At 38.0% G+C, this 17,357-nt stretch overlaps 1 protein-coding gene across 4 annotated transcripts in view; it reads left to right on the forward strand.

The window, feature by feature from the left end:
• Nucleotides 1–15,119, forward strand: part of LOC106879878 (uncharacterized) — a 47,451-nt gene extending 32,332 nt beyond the window's left edge. For 3 of the 4 annotated variants that reach the window (XM_014929602.3, XM_052975223.2, XM_052975224.2), the window contains exons 2-7: nt 2,153–2,368; nt 4,650–4,961; nt 6,438–6,551; nt 8,933–9,008; nt 10,468–10,581; nt 11,170–15,119. In XM_014929602.3, the coding sequence (XP_014785088.1) occupies nt 2,153–2,368; nt 4,650–4,961; nt 6,438–6,551; nt 8,933–9,008; nt 10,468–10,581; nt 11,170–11,365 (1,028 nt within the window). In that variant the 3' untranslated portion in view covers nt 11,366–15,119. The remainder of the gene's footprint in view (nt 1–2,152; nt 2,369–4,649; nt 4,962–6,437; nt 6,552–8,932; nt 9,009–10,467; nt 10,582–11,169) is intronic. The other variant, XR_016237700.1, reaches the window with a different exon arrangement.
• The last annotated feature ends 2,238 nt before the right edge of the window (nt 15,120–17,357 follow it).

Consider the following 17,357-nt stretch of genomic DNA (forward strand, 5'->3'; position numbering starts at 1 on the left):
ATTTTAGGCCATTCTACACACTTATTAAAGCATGTATGTATGTGTGTGTGTACATACACATATTTAACTGTAAAGCTACATAAGTGACTCAAGGTCAGAGAGTTTCTTGTGTTGCATTTAGCAAAGAGAGAGAGAGAGACAGACAGACGGACACTGGAAATGTGAGGTTATGCCAGTATTTCATCCTGGGTCGTCGTGTTGTGATGTGGGCTGCAAGTTTATTAAAATATTAAAAAAAAAAACCATCCAGTAGCAAATTGGCCTTCATGAAGATCTCCCCACAATGATAAAGAAAAGAAAGTTAAGATGGAATGGCATTTAACAATATCCATTGGCATGCCAAGACCATGTTCGAAAGAACTTGGGTGGGTGGGTGGGGGAAGAGGGGCAGACGAAAAGATGGATGGACAAGAACAAGGAATGGATGGCTAAATTGTTAGCAGAGATCTGAGATCTGGTACACAAAGCTGTGACTCATTGAAGTGATTTGTGTACAGTGAGGCACAGCGACACTCCTGTGACACCATCAGGAGTTGCCAGTTCAAGCAGAGGAGTGTGTGTGTGTGATGTGTCTGCAATGTGTATAAATATATACCTGTGTGTGTGTACAAATATGCACACACAATGGACTTCTCGTTGTAAGGATGAACACCTGCTTTCTTTCAGTCTTTCAAGGATATTATATTCAATGGCAGTGTGTGTGTGTGTGTGTGTGTGTAATGTGTGTATGTGTGTAGGCTTATTTCCTGTCCCATAAAGGCCAGTAGATAGTGAGTATGCAATGACTGCCATAAACATCATCATCATCATCATCGTTTAACGTCCGCTTTCCATGCTAGTATGGGTTGGACGATTTGACTGAGGACTGGTGAAACCGGATGGCAACACCAGGCTCCAATCTAATTTGGCAGAGTTTCTACAGCTGGATGCCCTTCCTAACGCCAACCACTCAGAGAGTGTAGTGGGTGCTTTTAAGTGTCACCCGCAGGAAAACGGCCACGCTCGAAATGGTGTCTTTTATGTGCCACCCGCACAAGCTAGTCCAGGGGCACTGGCAACGATCTCACTCGAAAATCCTACGGGAGCCAGTCAGGCGGTACTGGCAACGGCCATGCTCAAAATGGTGCATCTCATGTGCCACCCGCACAAGAGCCAGTCATATATCACACAGGAGATTTAATAGGGGTGAAATGTGTTACTTCCACCAATTGGCTTTACAGGCATCATCAACTGCATGTTTTAAAATATTTTCTCTCTTCGAGCAATATAATCCTGATTAACGTTTTTCAACTTGAAACCCACATATATAGGTGGTTTTCCTGACCAATTCCTTTTTTCAATTGAATTACAGCCATGCCAGGGCACCAACTTGGGAGCAAGTGAGCAATCAACATCAACTATTTTATCACTTTTACAGAACTAAATTTTAGCCTTTCTTTTGTAAAAAGAAGCAAACTGCTGCACGATTTTACATCGATATGTATATTACAAACTGACAGCCTCAACAGATTGATCAATCTGAAGCTCAGTTAAAACAGGTCCACAGTAACATCAAACTCAAAACCATACTTGCAAAAACCTATTTAACTATTCAGGTTATGTCTGCACCTTTTATTTTCTTAAAATTATTCTCAAATAGAGAAAACTTTAAAAAAGCCTTTCAAACTTATTTTTATTTCCACATCTCATCTGCTACAAACTGGAGGTCAGTTTAAAATAATCTTTAAAAACCAGTAATTTTTTAATTTAATTTTGTTTTTATTAATACTTCTCTATTAAGACCACAGGTTACTTCAGTCAACAGGGCACTGTAAACTGTTGTAACCAGGAAAAGTTTGAAGTTTTGTCAGGCTCAGCACAAATTCCTAACCAAATCCCATTATTTCATTAACTCCAACAACCATCTCATATTTTGATAGAAATATCTTTTAACTTACGATTTGAAAATGGTGAAGAGCAGGGATTTTTTTTTTCTTCTATGGAAAATATTTTTATGAAAAGACACTATTGGATCAATTGGAATCCTCGTTGTAAGAACCAACAGAATGCCCGTTGCATAATTCATAAGCTTCTCCATGGTCTCCCTATCTTCAGACATTTTCACGTTAAAAAAAAAATATATATTTTCTAAAAATTTTTTTTTCCTCTTCAGGAACTGAATTTTGCTCCGTCCACATCAGAGCCCAGACATTTGCCTGCAATAATGGGAGTGTGATGTTCATTGAAAAGTTAAATGCCTTAATGGACAGTGATTGGAAATGTCTTCACGATCTCAAGTTTTATTGCAATAAATACCGAAAGTGTAACATGCCACGTTCTTGTCAGAATGCATCAATAGATGCCAGAATACTTTATGGCTGCATTCCAGGTATGTCTCTCTCTCTCTCTCTCTCTCTCTTTCTGTCACTTGCTCCATGTCACTGTCTCTTTATCTTTCTTTCCCTCTCTTTGTCTATTTGTGAGTGTGTGTGTTTTTGCTGTCACTTTCTCTCACACATTCATTTCTATGTTAACACACACACACACACACACACACACACACATTCATCTGAATTCTGAGACTGTCGTAGATCCTGTAGTATTGAAAACTGTGGATATCAAGAATACAACAATTTTGAAGTGTCATATGCTTAGCAGGTTAGACACATAATTCATTAAGATTCATTAAGATTCATTAAGATTCATGACATTTAAATCCCAATGAAACCAGCCTCTGATCTTCACCATTCCAGGTTCAAACCCACTGCACAATGCTTTAGCTAGTGTCTTCTGTAGCCATAGGTTAACTCTCATAGGTGGAATTTGGTAGACGGAAACCATTGCATGTACACATGTGTATATGTATATATATATATATATATATATATATATATATATATATATATATATGTGTGTGTGTGTATTTCTTTTAAGTTCGTTTATGGGAAACGTTTTTGAGTATGCACTTAATAGCTTGTATGTCATTATGTTGGCTACAGTCTAATGATTCCAAATTACAACAGCAGTTTTGTGGGATTGGACTGATTAGTGCCGTTTTAATGTAGGATAAATACAGTAATAACAAGCAGAGACACCCAGCATTGGTCAGGGTCAGGGTCAGGGTTAGGGTCAGGATTAGGATTAGGGTCAGGGTCAGGGTTATAATGGCATAGTTTTTTATTCTTTTACTTGTTTCAGTCATGTGACTGCAGCCATGCTGGGGCACCATCTTTACTCGAACGAATTGACCCCCAGGATTCATTCCTTGTCAGCCTAGTAATGAACCACTAAGTTATGGGGATGTAAACACAGCAACATCGGTTGTCAAGTGATGGTGTGAGTACAAACACACACACACACACATAAATATACACATATATACAACACTTTTCTTTCAGTTTCTGTGTACGAAATCCACTCACAAGGCTTTGGTCAGCCTGTATATATACATACATACATACATACATATATATATATATATACATACATATACATATATACATATATACACACACACATATATATATACATACATACACACACATATATATACATACATACACACACATATATATACATACATACACACACATATATATACATACATACACACACATATATATACATACATACACACACACATATATACATATATACACACACATATACACACATATATATATATATATATATATATATATATATATATACATATACTTACATATACATATATATATATACACACACACACTTATTTATACATATATATATATATACACACACACACACATATGTACACATATAAACATACATATATGAAGAATAATACTTAAGATTTCGTAAATAGTATTAATTAACATTTCTCCAAATAACATGCCTATAAAATACTTACATTAATAGACTTACTGATACACTATAGAGACGAACCACCTGTTGTCCGGAATGGAATTGACCAAAGTCCAACCATGAATATAATTGGTCAGTCCCATTACGGACAACAGGTGGTTGGGTGGCTTTTAAGCTAGCTCCCATGAAGGTCTCTTCATTGGGCCTTGGGCCCAACAATGACACTTCATGCTTTGAATGCATATTAAATTTTGTTAAACTACAAAATATTTTCCAAGCAAAGAACAATTTTCATCAAAACAATGATATAATTTGTCAACTTGGAACTTATTGCAAAGCTGCATAATAAACCACAGTACCACCACCATCGCCACCACATCTGTTATACACACACCATTCAGACTTCTGACACCACCGCCATCAATACCTTTCACTTCACCACTTTGCCCTCCATTACCATCACCACTGTCTTTCACATCACTTACTCTCACTTCATCTCTCACCTCCTCAGCTGACTTCTAGTAGTATGTATGTCTCCTGACAGTGAACACATCTTTCACTGAACGTTCATTCATGTACAGTAACAGCAGACATGCCTTTGAACACTGAACTTGTCTTCTGATGGTGAACATTATCTTTTGTTAATGAACTTCCAAAAGATATGAATTCATTTTCATGTATTACTTATTTATGAAAGATAAAATATTGTGTCACAATTAACAGAGAGTTAGTGATATGTTTTAAAATTCATGTCATCTCATTTGTTTCTTTCTATAATTTCCTTTCTTCTTTTAATTTTTGCTTTTGCTTTTTTCATTTGGTAGATGTTAAGAGTGAAAAAGAACATGTCTGTTCAGGCAAGACAAATTCCAGAGATTTAGAAGACCAAATCTTCCTTGTTACACCACCTAATATGAAAACTACTACAAGATGTAATTGGAGGTTGAAGACTCTCACCAATGGAGTATTGATACTGTATGTCCTCAATGCCTCTGACACCAGTCTTTTAACAATTCATCATCTTAATTCTAATAAACAAAAACAGTTACATCGAGCTTTTGTCATCAATGTCACAGCAAATGAAGCAATAGACCTAACTATCAATCCTATGTCACCGACTTGGTTAGTAGCAAAATGTAAGTGCACTTTGTCCTAATATCTTTAAAACTGACCTGGTTACTGTTACTTTGTCCTAATATTTTGGAAACTGATTGAGTCACTGTTTGGTTCCAATTGAGCAGACATGATGAAGCAGTGACCATCCCCTTTTTTAAGGACTCGTCCATATTGGAATACATTATCTAATGTAACCTAGGTGGTAGTTGCTCATATCAAGGGTGCCTCACTGTATGTTTAGAGGGGTTGTGACTTCTTAGAAATGAAATGTTTGAACCAGTTATGATATTTATAGTTGAAACCTGTTTTCAAAAGAAATCTTTGTTGGGATTACAATGTAAGAAAGGAGGACATTCTGTTATCAGTGAATAGAAACATGACTGATGATGTAGCAAGGTCCAATAGAATTCCATTCTAGAAGTCCTCACCTTCTTTAGTAATTCAACGTGGACAGCCACAGTCAACACAAATGTTTATATATATAGGAGGTCAGTGTCTTATGAGGTGGGCCCTATCTGAGCAGGACCAGACCAAACATGTTCCAGCCATGAACATTTCATTTATTCCCCTTTTTGTACACCAAGAACAACATTGTCTCAAGTCCTTCTTGTTTTCAGATACTAAGAGAATTTAGTTGTTATTTCTAGCAAGTCAAATGGCAGCATAGAGACTTACTTGTTTAAGATGCAGGGAAGTCACAGAGTGATGTGGTTGTGGCCAGAAAAAATTATATAGAAGGTGGGAGGGAGCGGCTTTAGGTGACTGTGAAGTATCAACAGAGGTGGTTGTATTGGTTGAATTGCTGCCTGTTCAGCCCGAGGTCATTTCTTATCCAGCAGAAACAAGATCAAAAATGTAGATCCTCAATTTCATGTTATATATATATATCTGGCAATAACGTCAAAGTGGTTGGGTGGCCTTCATCCTCTACTAGGGGATGGAAATATAACATCTGACTGATATGGCCTTTGATCTTATTGTTATTGTTTAACCCTAGGCTAGCCCCAATTCCCTGATGAATAAATAATGAGAAATTTGAATTTGAAAAATTGAAATTTTGGGAAAAGACCTAAAGGTTAACATTGCAAAGATCAAGATACCAGTAATTGGTTGAGATCCTCTTGACCCAGAGCTTCTAGCATTAAGAAATTACTGTCACTGTTCATACAGTTGGCCGCATGTCAGGGGTAGTGTGACTGAGGGTAGACTATAGGGGTCAGTGTAACAATAGGGATTGACAGACAAGATGCAGTCTAGCAATAGGTGTATCCTGATAACTGGCACAAGGCTGTCTTGGTAACACTGGATTGCACAAGAACTTGTATAACCATACATTGGTGCCTATCAGAATCATCTGCCGTCTTTTATCCCCTGCAACTATTCACCCTCAACATATAAAACCATCCAGTCACATACTAACAACTGTTTGATGCCAACCAACTTGCAGACTGCCTTTGGTTTTGGTTTCTTTAAACTCCATTTTGTTCTAATTTCAGTGATTCATCAGAGTGTGAAGGATGTCAGCCTTCAAGATTTTATTTCCTGTCCAGTTTCTGACAAACCTAAAAAAGTTAGAAGCCTTGCAGAAATTTGTCTTGCAACTTTAGCAGGTATGATGACCAATTTCTTGGCAAATGGAGCACTCAATACCTCCACAACAGATATTAAAAACTTTTTAAATGCATTCTCATATTTATATTTGTTCCTATTTTGAATCTTCTGTCAGTCCATTCCATCAAAGAATTGTATAATTCCTCATGATCTGATGTAATGGTACCATGTAGAAAGCACCAGTTGACTTGTAAAGGGATTGGCAGTTGGAAGGGCTTCTGGCTGTAGAAACCATGCCAAAACAGACAACTGGGACCTGGTGCAGCTCTCTGGTCATGCCAGCTCCTGTCAAACCGTCCAACCCATGCCAGCATGGAAAATGGATGTTAAATGATGAGGATGATGTGAAATAGAATGGTAGAATGGCAATGTAGCCAGGAGAGAGTAGAGAGAAGATGTGAAAAAAACTAGGCAGAAGTTGAATGGAAGTGAAATGGGGTGGGTGGGAAGGGCATTGAAGAAGAGAAGCACATGGTACTGGAGTGATTGGGAATTGTGGGGGGAATGAAGACAGAAAGTGAGCTAACTTAAAATGAAGCATCTTGCTGAAGAAATGACCCCACAACCATCTGAGCTTCTGATAGCAATGGTAAGGTTTGAACTTAGCACCACAGAAAAACATTAACATGTGTGGGCTACATCTGCCTGGGGTACCTATTTACAGCCAGGTGGACTGGTAAAGATATGAGATCACTGAGGTGACCCTTGATTGTCTACTTCTTTACTTACCTGGCCAGCTGGAGCTTTCTGTGTGTGTTGCTAATAATTACTTGTATATCAAGCTTATCATCATCATCATCATCATCATAATCATCTTTGCTGTATTGAGATATTTGTTAACATTCAAAATATCCCCCCTCCACCATCACCACTACCCCTGCTACTTCATGCTGAAGCACCAATTTGACATATTTTCTATAATTAGCCCTAATTAATAATCTAGAACCAGCCAGTTAATTGCCGGTGCTAATGATAATCATTGCTGGTTGTCATTTCTCTTGGAAGAAATATAAAGGAATAGGATGGGGCATGCCTGTGCACTCACTGTTATAGCCCCATGGTGGGACTGGTGTGATGACAAAAGCATCCAGTTATAATATATATAAAGGAGTAGGATGGCGGTGGGGAGGCATGCGTGTGTGTGTTGTGTGTGTGTAATAATAGAGGTTCAAACAAATCTCACTTTCAGCTCTTCATCAAGCGCATGGCTAACAAGAACCTATAAAAATAGAACAGAGAAGAGGAGACTGGTGAGAGAATAGATGTTTGTTCCATTCGTTTAGAACCGTTTCATAATCTTATTAGTTATAGAGTAGATGTTACATCAACATTTACAGACATAAAATATACATATAAACATATATATGCCCGTGTACCCCCCCCCCCCCTATGATGGACTCTCCCGTTGTTAGACAATGTATGAGGGTTCAACAATTTCTTACCAAACAACCACACAGATCGTTTGTTTATAGGGATCAAATGTTTGTGTAGACATAAGCTCACTCCCTCCATCAGAGCAACGTGAAATGAAGTACTTTGCTCAAGAACACAATGCAATGCCTGGTCTGGGAATTGAACCCACGGTCTTGCATTTGTGTGTGCAACACCCTAACCGCTAAGCCATGCACCTGTGTACATCCATATATATATATATATATATATATATGTAATAAAAAGTAACAACAAAAGAATGAGACCTCCATATTAGATAAACAGGGGATTATTTATATATGTTACAATTTAGAACAAGTAGTAAAAAGTTGTCATTATAGCAGTCGGAGTTTCAAATGTCGGAGCAAAGAGCTACAATGCATTCTCGTTGGCTATTAATGGCAAGAGACGCTATGAAAGAAAACCGTTGAATAAAAGAGTTATTCTAATAGGTAGGAAAAGTAAAAAAAGAAAAATGATAAAAAATACATGCAACCATATTCTCACAATACATAAACCTCCAGCGTTCACATGCACATGCGTACATGCACATACAAACATGCATGTACGTAGTCATACATACACACATTTCTCTTATATAAAATAAATAAATTATGTGTGTTTGTGTAAACCATCTAGGAATCCATAAGTCAGGAAGCAGCTCTATAATATAAATGTTAACAATATCACTTTATGCACATTTCTTGTTTAAACACCAGAAGCTGCAGTTTTTGTCCAGAGAAAATCCCTTTAAAAATGTACAGAGTTAGAAAACAAGTCTTTAAAGGAAATTTTCTTGGATGCAAAACTGCAGTTTTACGTTAATCTATTCTCTCTTATTTCAACCCCTCATCCCCTTATCCGAACCATGGACATACATACCCCTACACACACACATGCTGACATGTATATTCTGAGTGACCTTTGCCATCAATTTTTCTATTTTCAGGCTATAAAATCGCTGTAATTGTGTTATGTTGTGCTGTCCTCATCTTGTTGGCCATCTTGTCAATAATAATCCATTGGTGAGTCCAGTTTTTATTGTATCCCATGGCTGCCACCCTGCAATCTATCCTAGAAAAGGTTGTCTTTGATACAGACAATTGTGAAACCACATTAAACCAGTTTTTCTACCCACTCTTGGAGATGATATGGGTGACAAGTGTTGGAGAGTCTTAGAATATGATGGGAGAGCAAATACCTTGATCATAGTTTCATCATAGAAATAGGAGGAGGATCATATTTATGACCCTACAACTATGAAGTGTCATATTTATGTCTTAGAAATTACGAAAGTCATACTTATGACTATGAGGTGTCATATCAAGACTGTAGGACTATGGGGTGGATGTCTTTTATGAGTTAAGAAGTATTCAGGAGGTGGGAACCATGCAGTGATGTTAGAATATACAAGGGGTTTATTCTGTGGCATGGAACTCTAGAAAAAGGCCAGTCTATGACCTTTGAACTCTGCTGGTCAACTTTTGTGGATTTCAGCTCTGCTGAAGCAGGAAGCAAGTTATTCTCTAATTATTAAATTAAATGTAATATCAATTAATTGTTTCTCTTCTGTAGTAAATCCTGAACTGTATTTAGATTTGCAGAGAGATGGGCTTCACCAAGTCTAAAAATGCCTCCAAGGAGGTCCCTTCTGTACCAATAATGTAACTCTTCCAACACTGTCAGGAGTTGAGGGTCCCTGGCCTGGCAGCATTAGTTCTATCTGCTCAGTCCACATTATGTAAGCAACCCAGTGCCACACACTCCTGATCATTCACCTAATTCCTTCAGTGTACGACTGACATGTGTACTGAAGGAATGAGCACAACAAACTCACTGCTCAACAAATTTGTTGCCAAACACACTCATTACTCAACATATTCAGTGCTCAAGGCAACTGCTACTCAAATATGGCTCAATACATTCACACACAGCTCACCACAGTCAATGGACTTGCTGCACAATGCAGTTGTTACTCTTACACCATTAGTGTTCAACACACTCCCACACAATACACTTCCTACTCAACACTTTAGCTCTAATGCATTTGCTGCTCAAAACAGCCGATGCTTGTTCAGTGCACTCACTGTTTATCATAAGCACATTCAATAATGTATTTCTAGATATACTAGAACTACATTATTCAGTGTGTCCTTTCCTTTTTTTAAAACCTTCCCATGTAATCTAAGGGAAATTTGGTTGCAATTTCTTGCAGGTCTAAGGGGCTGCTTAGAAGCTCCATCTTTGGTTGGCACTGGCTGGTTGTATAGAATAATATTACACTGCACACTTAGAGGTGATTGTTGTAGAGGCTGTTGTAAGTTAGTGGTAGTTGTGACATCAGTGGTGGTGATTGCAGCGTTGGTGTAAAGAGGATGATGCTGGGACGGTTGATGTTGCTACCCCTACTGCCACCACCTCTGCAGCAGTAAAATATCCTGCTTCCCCCACACCATCATCTGGTTTCTTCTTCTCTTCCTCCAGTTACTGTAAGAAAATCAAGTCTACACAAAGATCTCGAGACATGACAGGGAATCGGCCAACATCAACTGTGATTCCATATCAGACGACCCTGATTAATGGCTCCAAGAAGAACAAGTAAGTGGAGGTTGACATTGTTACAAGTAGTTGCTGGGGGTTGGGGACAACCCTTCTTGAAACTACCTTATTGTGTACATTGGAACTTAATGGGGACATTAACAAAGAGATATTTGTGTGTGTATTTATTTACATGAACACAGGGACTGGCAAAGTTGTGAGTTCTAGAAGTTCCCTTGATAGCCATGTGGCTTTTGATGGAGTTCGAGTGCTTGGCACTTTGGGGCAAATCTTCTAATACATCTATCTCCTGAATGAATTCAGAAGATGGAAACTATACACAGTCTGTCATGTGTGTGTGTGTGTGTGTGTGTGTGTGTGTTTGGAGACCCTTGTTGTGATTTCATTCAATGTTTATCAATGAGTGTCACCATCACATAAGCAATGTTCTTCATTTTCAATCTTCCATGGAAACCTGTCTGGCCATGAAGGAAATATCACAAGGGAAGGTTAGGGGACAAGAACAGCATCAGTGAATTCTGTTTGACCCATGGCAAAGTCGATATCAAAACGATGGTGAATTATCTATTTCATTAGCTAATTATTTATTTCTTTGTCTAATTATATATTTTTTGCTTTGCTTTCTAGGTTAAATCAATTAAACCACAACGTGTCATCACCCAATCATTTCAGAAAAGACAAACACCTGTACGACCACTTAAACCGTTACGACTCATCCTATGCTGTGCGATTTGACCCCAACAAGTCAAAGCAGAACTGGAAAAGATCTTATGATGATTCTGACTCCGATTCGACCTATGCCACTGTTGGCGAGAACTCGTAGAAACTATCAAATACAAATTCTTTAAAACTTGCTTTGCTGCATTCTGTTTGTTAATCAAGATTCAGGTGTCTCGTCAGTGGAGTTTTATATTTATTAGGTCTCTGCTCCTCACCAAACTCTGCCATCATTCTGTGATTAATGATAATGTTCCAGAATTCCATTTAAATATCTTTCTGACACACCATTCAAATGGCCATTGTTATTCTTGTTGTTACTGCTGTTGTTGGCGTCAAGGCAGCAGACTGGCAGAATCGTTAAGAGGCTGGGCGAAATGCTTAGCAGTATTTCGTCTGCTGCTACGATCTGAGTTCAAATTCTACAAAGGTCGACTTTGCCTTTCATCCTTTTGGAATCAATGAAATAAGTACCAGTTACGCACTGGGTTCAATGTAATTGACACATCCCATCCCCTGATATTTCTGACCTTCTGCCAAAATTTGAAATCATTATTACTATTAATAAGGTGGTGAGCTGACAATCATTAGCACACTGGACAAAACACTTAGCAGTATTTCACCTGTCGCTACGTTCTGAGTTCATATTCCGCTGAGGTTGACTTTGCCTTTCATCCGTTGGGGGGGGGGGGAGGTCGATGAAATAAGTACCAGTTACATACTAGGGTCGATGTAATTGACTAGCCCCCTTCCCCCAAATTTCAGGTCTTGTGCCTAGAGTGGAAAAGATTATCATTATCATTATTATTATTGAAAGCCTTGCACTGCTAGAGTTGGTGCAGCTACCTCACCAAGGTCTCATGAAGGTTGTGCAGCGTCAGAGAAACTGTTATGAAGACTTCAATGGGTTTAGTGAATGTTGTCAACTTTGGCACTTCTCCCAGAATCTTGGAACATTTTTACATTTATTTGTTTTTTGTTGGTTTTTGTTTTTCTCTCTCTCTTTAAACATTCCTTTTTAATTTCCAGAAGGCCAATGGAAGCCAACTCCCATGATGAAGGGTTCAAACCCCAGATAGGGAACTGTATCAAACCCATTAGTTTTAATCTTTTTTTGTTATTGTTGTTGTTGTTATTATTATAATTATTATTATTAGGGCAGTGGATTTGCAGAATCAGTGAAGCATCAGGAAAAATTCTTTGTGCTATTTTTTCCTATTCATCACATTCTGAGTTCAAAACCCACCAATATCAATTCCGCTTATCATCCTCCCAAGTGTCAATAGAGTAAGGTACCAGTCACATACTAGGGTCAGTATAATGTAATCCTAGACACACTATACCTGAAACTGCATCCTTCCAGAAGTGTGTGTGTGTAGGGGGAAAGGGGTTATTAAGATATACCAGTCATATATTGGGGAAAGGGAGAGTCAATATAATTGACCAACAGTTCTTGGTACAATTAAAAATTGGTTTCATAAATATTCTGGTGTAGTGTTGGTTCCTTCAGCTGGAAACCAACAACACAGCCTTTAGCTGGTTGATCAAATTGCTAAAGATAGCAGCCAAACACCCTATTGTCAAAAAGAAAAAAAGAATAAGTCTGAGGATACACGGCGTTTGTGAAATGAAAGATGGGATAGTCATAGTTGGAATGTCTTGGGAAAGGAATGACCTACAGCAAATAATCATGCAAAAGTCTTGACAGAAATGGCCAACCGAGTCGAGACCAGAACCATGTAAAAACTTCTTACAGAAGCTGCACATCACATTCCTCTTCATCTCTACTTCTTCTTCTCTTCCTCTTTATTCTTTCATACTTCTTTTTTACCTTCTCCTCCTCCTCCTTCATCAATTACATTGCTTCTCTCTTTCTTTCTCTCTACAAAAACCATTTAACATTCAAAGACTGGTGCTGCCATCTGCCCTATCTCCATTATTTTTCTTTCTCCCTTAAAGAAAGGCATGACCACCACAACTCCTACTTGCTGCCATCATTCACATCTAATTAACAAGTAATATAATTGCCATCCCCCCACCCCCACCCACCCATTAGCTGCTAACCCAATAAGCAAATGGCTGCTATCAGATTTCCTGCCTCACAGACACAGCTCTGTCATTCACACATTCATCACTTGTTTGTGAGAACCATTTCTAGTTTTAGAGAGATACAACACCAACCATATGTTTGTGTTCCTCATGCTGTCTGGCAAGGTGCCAGTTTCTGTAGCAATGATTGCAGTGAGGTGTTTAGTGAGTTGCAGAGATCCTAAATTATTACTGGTACATATTTTTACTGCCTTCACCCCCAGACATTAGAAGTGAAGCAGATGTTGGTGTGATTTGAACTCAGAATCAAAAATGAAGCAGTGACCCAGATATTGTATGAAATATTGGGGTCAGCCCATTATCATATTCATCTTGATACAATATGAAGATTAAAGGCCACTATATACACACACACACACACACACACACACACACATTATGGCTGCTGCTTTCAGAGCAAAGATGTACAAAAGAGGACTGGATCATATTGATTTCATGTCAACAGGGTCTGACTTGATTAATACAAGACAAACAGAAATGGCTGAAATGGCTTAATTCGGTTTAAGATTTGGTACGGCCAAGCCACAGTTCTTCCTTACTTTTTTTTTTCTCCTCAAAGACAGCATTTTTGGAGCAGGAGACAGGCTGATGAATGGTCTGGAGCCAAACTTCATAATTGGAAGCTTTAGCAGAGCACTGGCAATCGTTATATACACACACACACACACACATACCTACACGTATATATGAGGTGAGGGAAAACAGTAAAAGGAATCAGTTGTTATGAAGAAGGGGGAGGAGACTTTGTTGCTGTGGAGATGTGATGCTGTCAATGGATGATGACCATTGGATAAAGAAACAGCAAGAGATGCAAGTGGGAGGAAGGCTTGGGCAGAAGTGGTGAGGGATGGTGTCAGGAGGACAGAGCACATCATAAAGATGAGAGAGGGAGAGCAATTTGTGGTGAGATGGGGTGTGGGAGAACACCTGTCCAACCCATATGAACAGACAGAAACAGTTTTATATAAAAATTATGATCACACACACACACACACACACACACACACACACACACACACACACACACACACACACACACACACACACACACTCACACACACACTCATTTACTGGTTTCAATCTTTGGGTTGTGGCTATGCTGGGGCACTGCCTGGAAGTGTCAATTATTTTATCAGTGTCTTTTTGTCAAATCCCTAAGTTATAGTGATGTAAATGAACCAACACCAGCTGTCAAGAAACACACACACACACACCTATGCCAGTGCCACCTGACTGGCACCCGTGCCAGTGGGATATAAAAAGCATCAGGTGCAGCCTCCTGGCTTGCCAGTCCAGTCAAACCATCCAACCCATGCCAGCATAGAAAGCAGATGCTAAATGATGATGACGATCTGTTTCTGTTTGTGGTAGAAAACCTTCCACGGCACATATGTTGTCTGGAATGGAGGAAAACAGGCAGGTTCCTTATCTTCCCCAATATTCAGTCTCAATCAACGATTTGGTCAGAGTCATCCACATCAAAGGAGAATTGTTGTTCCCAAGCTTCACAATAATAATTTCTGTTTGCTGAAGGTGTGAGAGAAGCAAACAGGAAGCTGTGACATTCATGTCCTTCCCATAAGTGATACAAATGAAGGTTGGGGGAGATAACACACTATTTGCTGTTATAAATATTCGTTTTACTTCTTTTTTGATCCTCATCCTTCCTAAAATTCTATTATTTGTTTTCAGTATTCAAATATTTAAAATGGGTCAGAAATAAAAGACATTTCTGGTTTTTTTTCCAAAAATATATGGAGTCTTGTTTTTATTGTTGATGTTATGATTGATTTCAAGTGGGACTGGCCTTGTTTGAGGGGTTTGTGTATCTTGAGAGAGGGAGCTAATTAAGAAGGACAAAGATCAATGTGGCAGTGGTAGAAAGAAGAGAGAGAGAGAGAGGGGGGACATAGTGGAAGATGGTCACAGATGTGGCACTGGAATGGTCTTATTTGTTACAAGTGAATCTGGCAACTATTCCAACTGTTGTCCACTCAACTAAGAAGTTGAGAGTGGTACCCAACTCATCCAGGTATTTGTCAGGGAAATTTGAGTGAACAAGATAAAAAAACTGAGAAAATAAAATCAATTTTGAATTACAAGCAAAGAATTCTTGAGATTTCTGTGTGACTTTTTCATTTTAACACCAGAAAATATTTCAGCTTTAATTACCTGCCGAATTGACGACTTTTCACTGAGTATCTAATGACCATCTCAAACATATTAAAATACAGATCCCATTTCGGAGACAGTGGTCCTGTTGTTGTTGTTGTTGGGTACACAAACCCCATCTACCCATAGACATCCCAGACAGCCTCCAAAAGGAAACTGTTCTACTAAGTCATAAAGATTCACTCACCAATTCTCTACAACCCCAAGTTCACAGATACACAGACTCTTTCTCACCATTTCTATAACTACTGTTGTTTTCCTAACTTAGCTGTGTAACCCAGAACGCCATCGAAGCTTATCTCATCTCTATTAAAAATAACAAAGCTTTCCTCCATCAACAATTCAGCCAGAAACACGAGAGAGAGAGAGAGAGAGAGAGAGAGCTGGAGGCAGTTTAATCCGCTTTGATGTTTCACTGGTATTTAGTCAATTGATGTGGAATATACATTAGTTCATATGTAAACGAGTTAGTTTACATAATGTATGTTAATTTGATAATTGTGAATAAATTATTGATCAAACAATAGTTTGAAAACTAAAACATTCAACATACAACAAAAATTTATTCACACACTCACATATACAGTGTACTGTTCTGTTATTGTTGGGATCAACCAAAAACGGGTGTGTGTGTGAAGAGGTAAATTTACAAGTGGATAGGAACAACACCAAAGTTATTTTGTGTTCTTTGCTACATTGGTTTCTATTAACCCATTTATTCTATCCGAAGAATTATTATTCATTAAGATAGAAGAAATACATATAATTAAATATATATATATATATATATATATATATATATATATATAAAAACAGTCTTGATGGAAAAGACACACACATACCTACAAATATATATATATATATATATATATATATGTGTGTGTGTGTGATCTGAGAAGAACCGTGTGTGTGTGTGTGTGTGATCTGAGAAGAACCGTGTGTGTGTGTGTGTGTGTGGGTGAGGGTCCCCCTTCAACCTCCCCCTCTTGCACTATTGGCAATAATGGCAGCAAGTGGAGGCAATAAACTCTACCAAACAAACATTAATGAATCTGAAACTTCAGTCAATTTGATACTGTTGCCATGTTGCCAAGAATTTGAGTAGTTGGGGGGGGGGGGACTATATTCCTACATTTCATTCCACACCAAACTGTTTTCATATATGTGCATGTGTGTATACATGCATATACATTAAAACATACAGTTAGTGTAGCAAAGAATATATAAACAACTTGTTCTAATGATTTATATATTTATGTATGTGTATATATATATATATATATATGTATGTGTATATATATATACACACACACTTGTGTCTATATATATGTATACACACACACATTATATATATATATATATATATATATATATATATATATATATATATAACACTAAATATAGCTATGAAAATGTGAAGGAAAAAGAAATATTTTCAGAATAACAATATGTATGTATTTGCATATTCTGATGCAATATTTTTTTGTTTTTGTTTTACATTTTCATAGGATTTCCTTTGTGTTTGGCACTGAATCCATCATCAAAATTCCTAAATTTGTTGTTGATTCTTTGTAGTAAGACAGGGACGGTGGCATTGATGAAGGCATTAAAGCCACAATATGAATTTTTGAGTGATAGATTCATAACTGTGTGTGTGTGTGTTTAGGGTAGCATTGACTTCTGCTCTGAGAAGCTTCCAAATTTCTCTCGGCTCGTGCCTTAGAATAATAATAATAGAAAAAAAAGGCAGGCATGGTTGTGTGGTAAGCAGCTTGATTTCCAACCACATGGTTCTGGGATCAGTCCTGCTATGTAGC

The sequence above is a fragment of the Octopus bimaculoides genome, chromosome 20, assembly GCF_046866305.1.
Source record: "Octopus bimaculoides isolate indiv1 chromosome 20, ASM4686630v1, whole genome shotgun sequence".
Classification (NCBI taxonomy): Eukaryota; Metazoa; Mollusca; class Cephalopoda; order Octopoda; family Octopodidae; genus Octopus; species Octopus bimaculoides.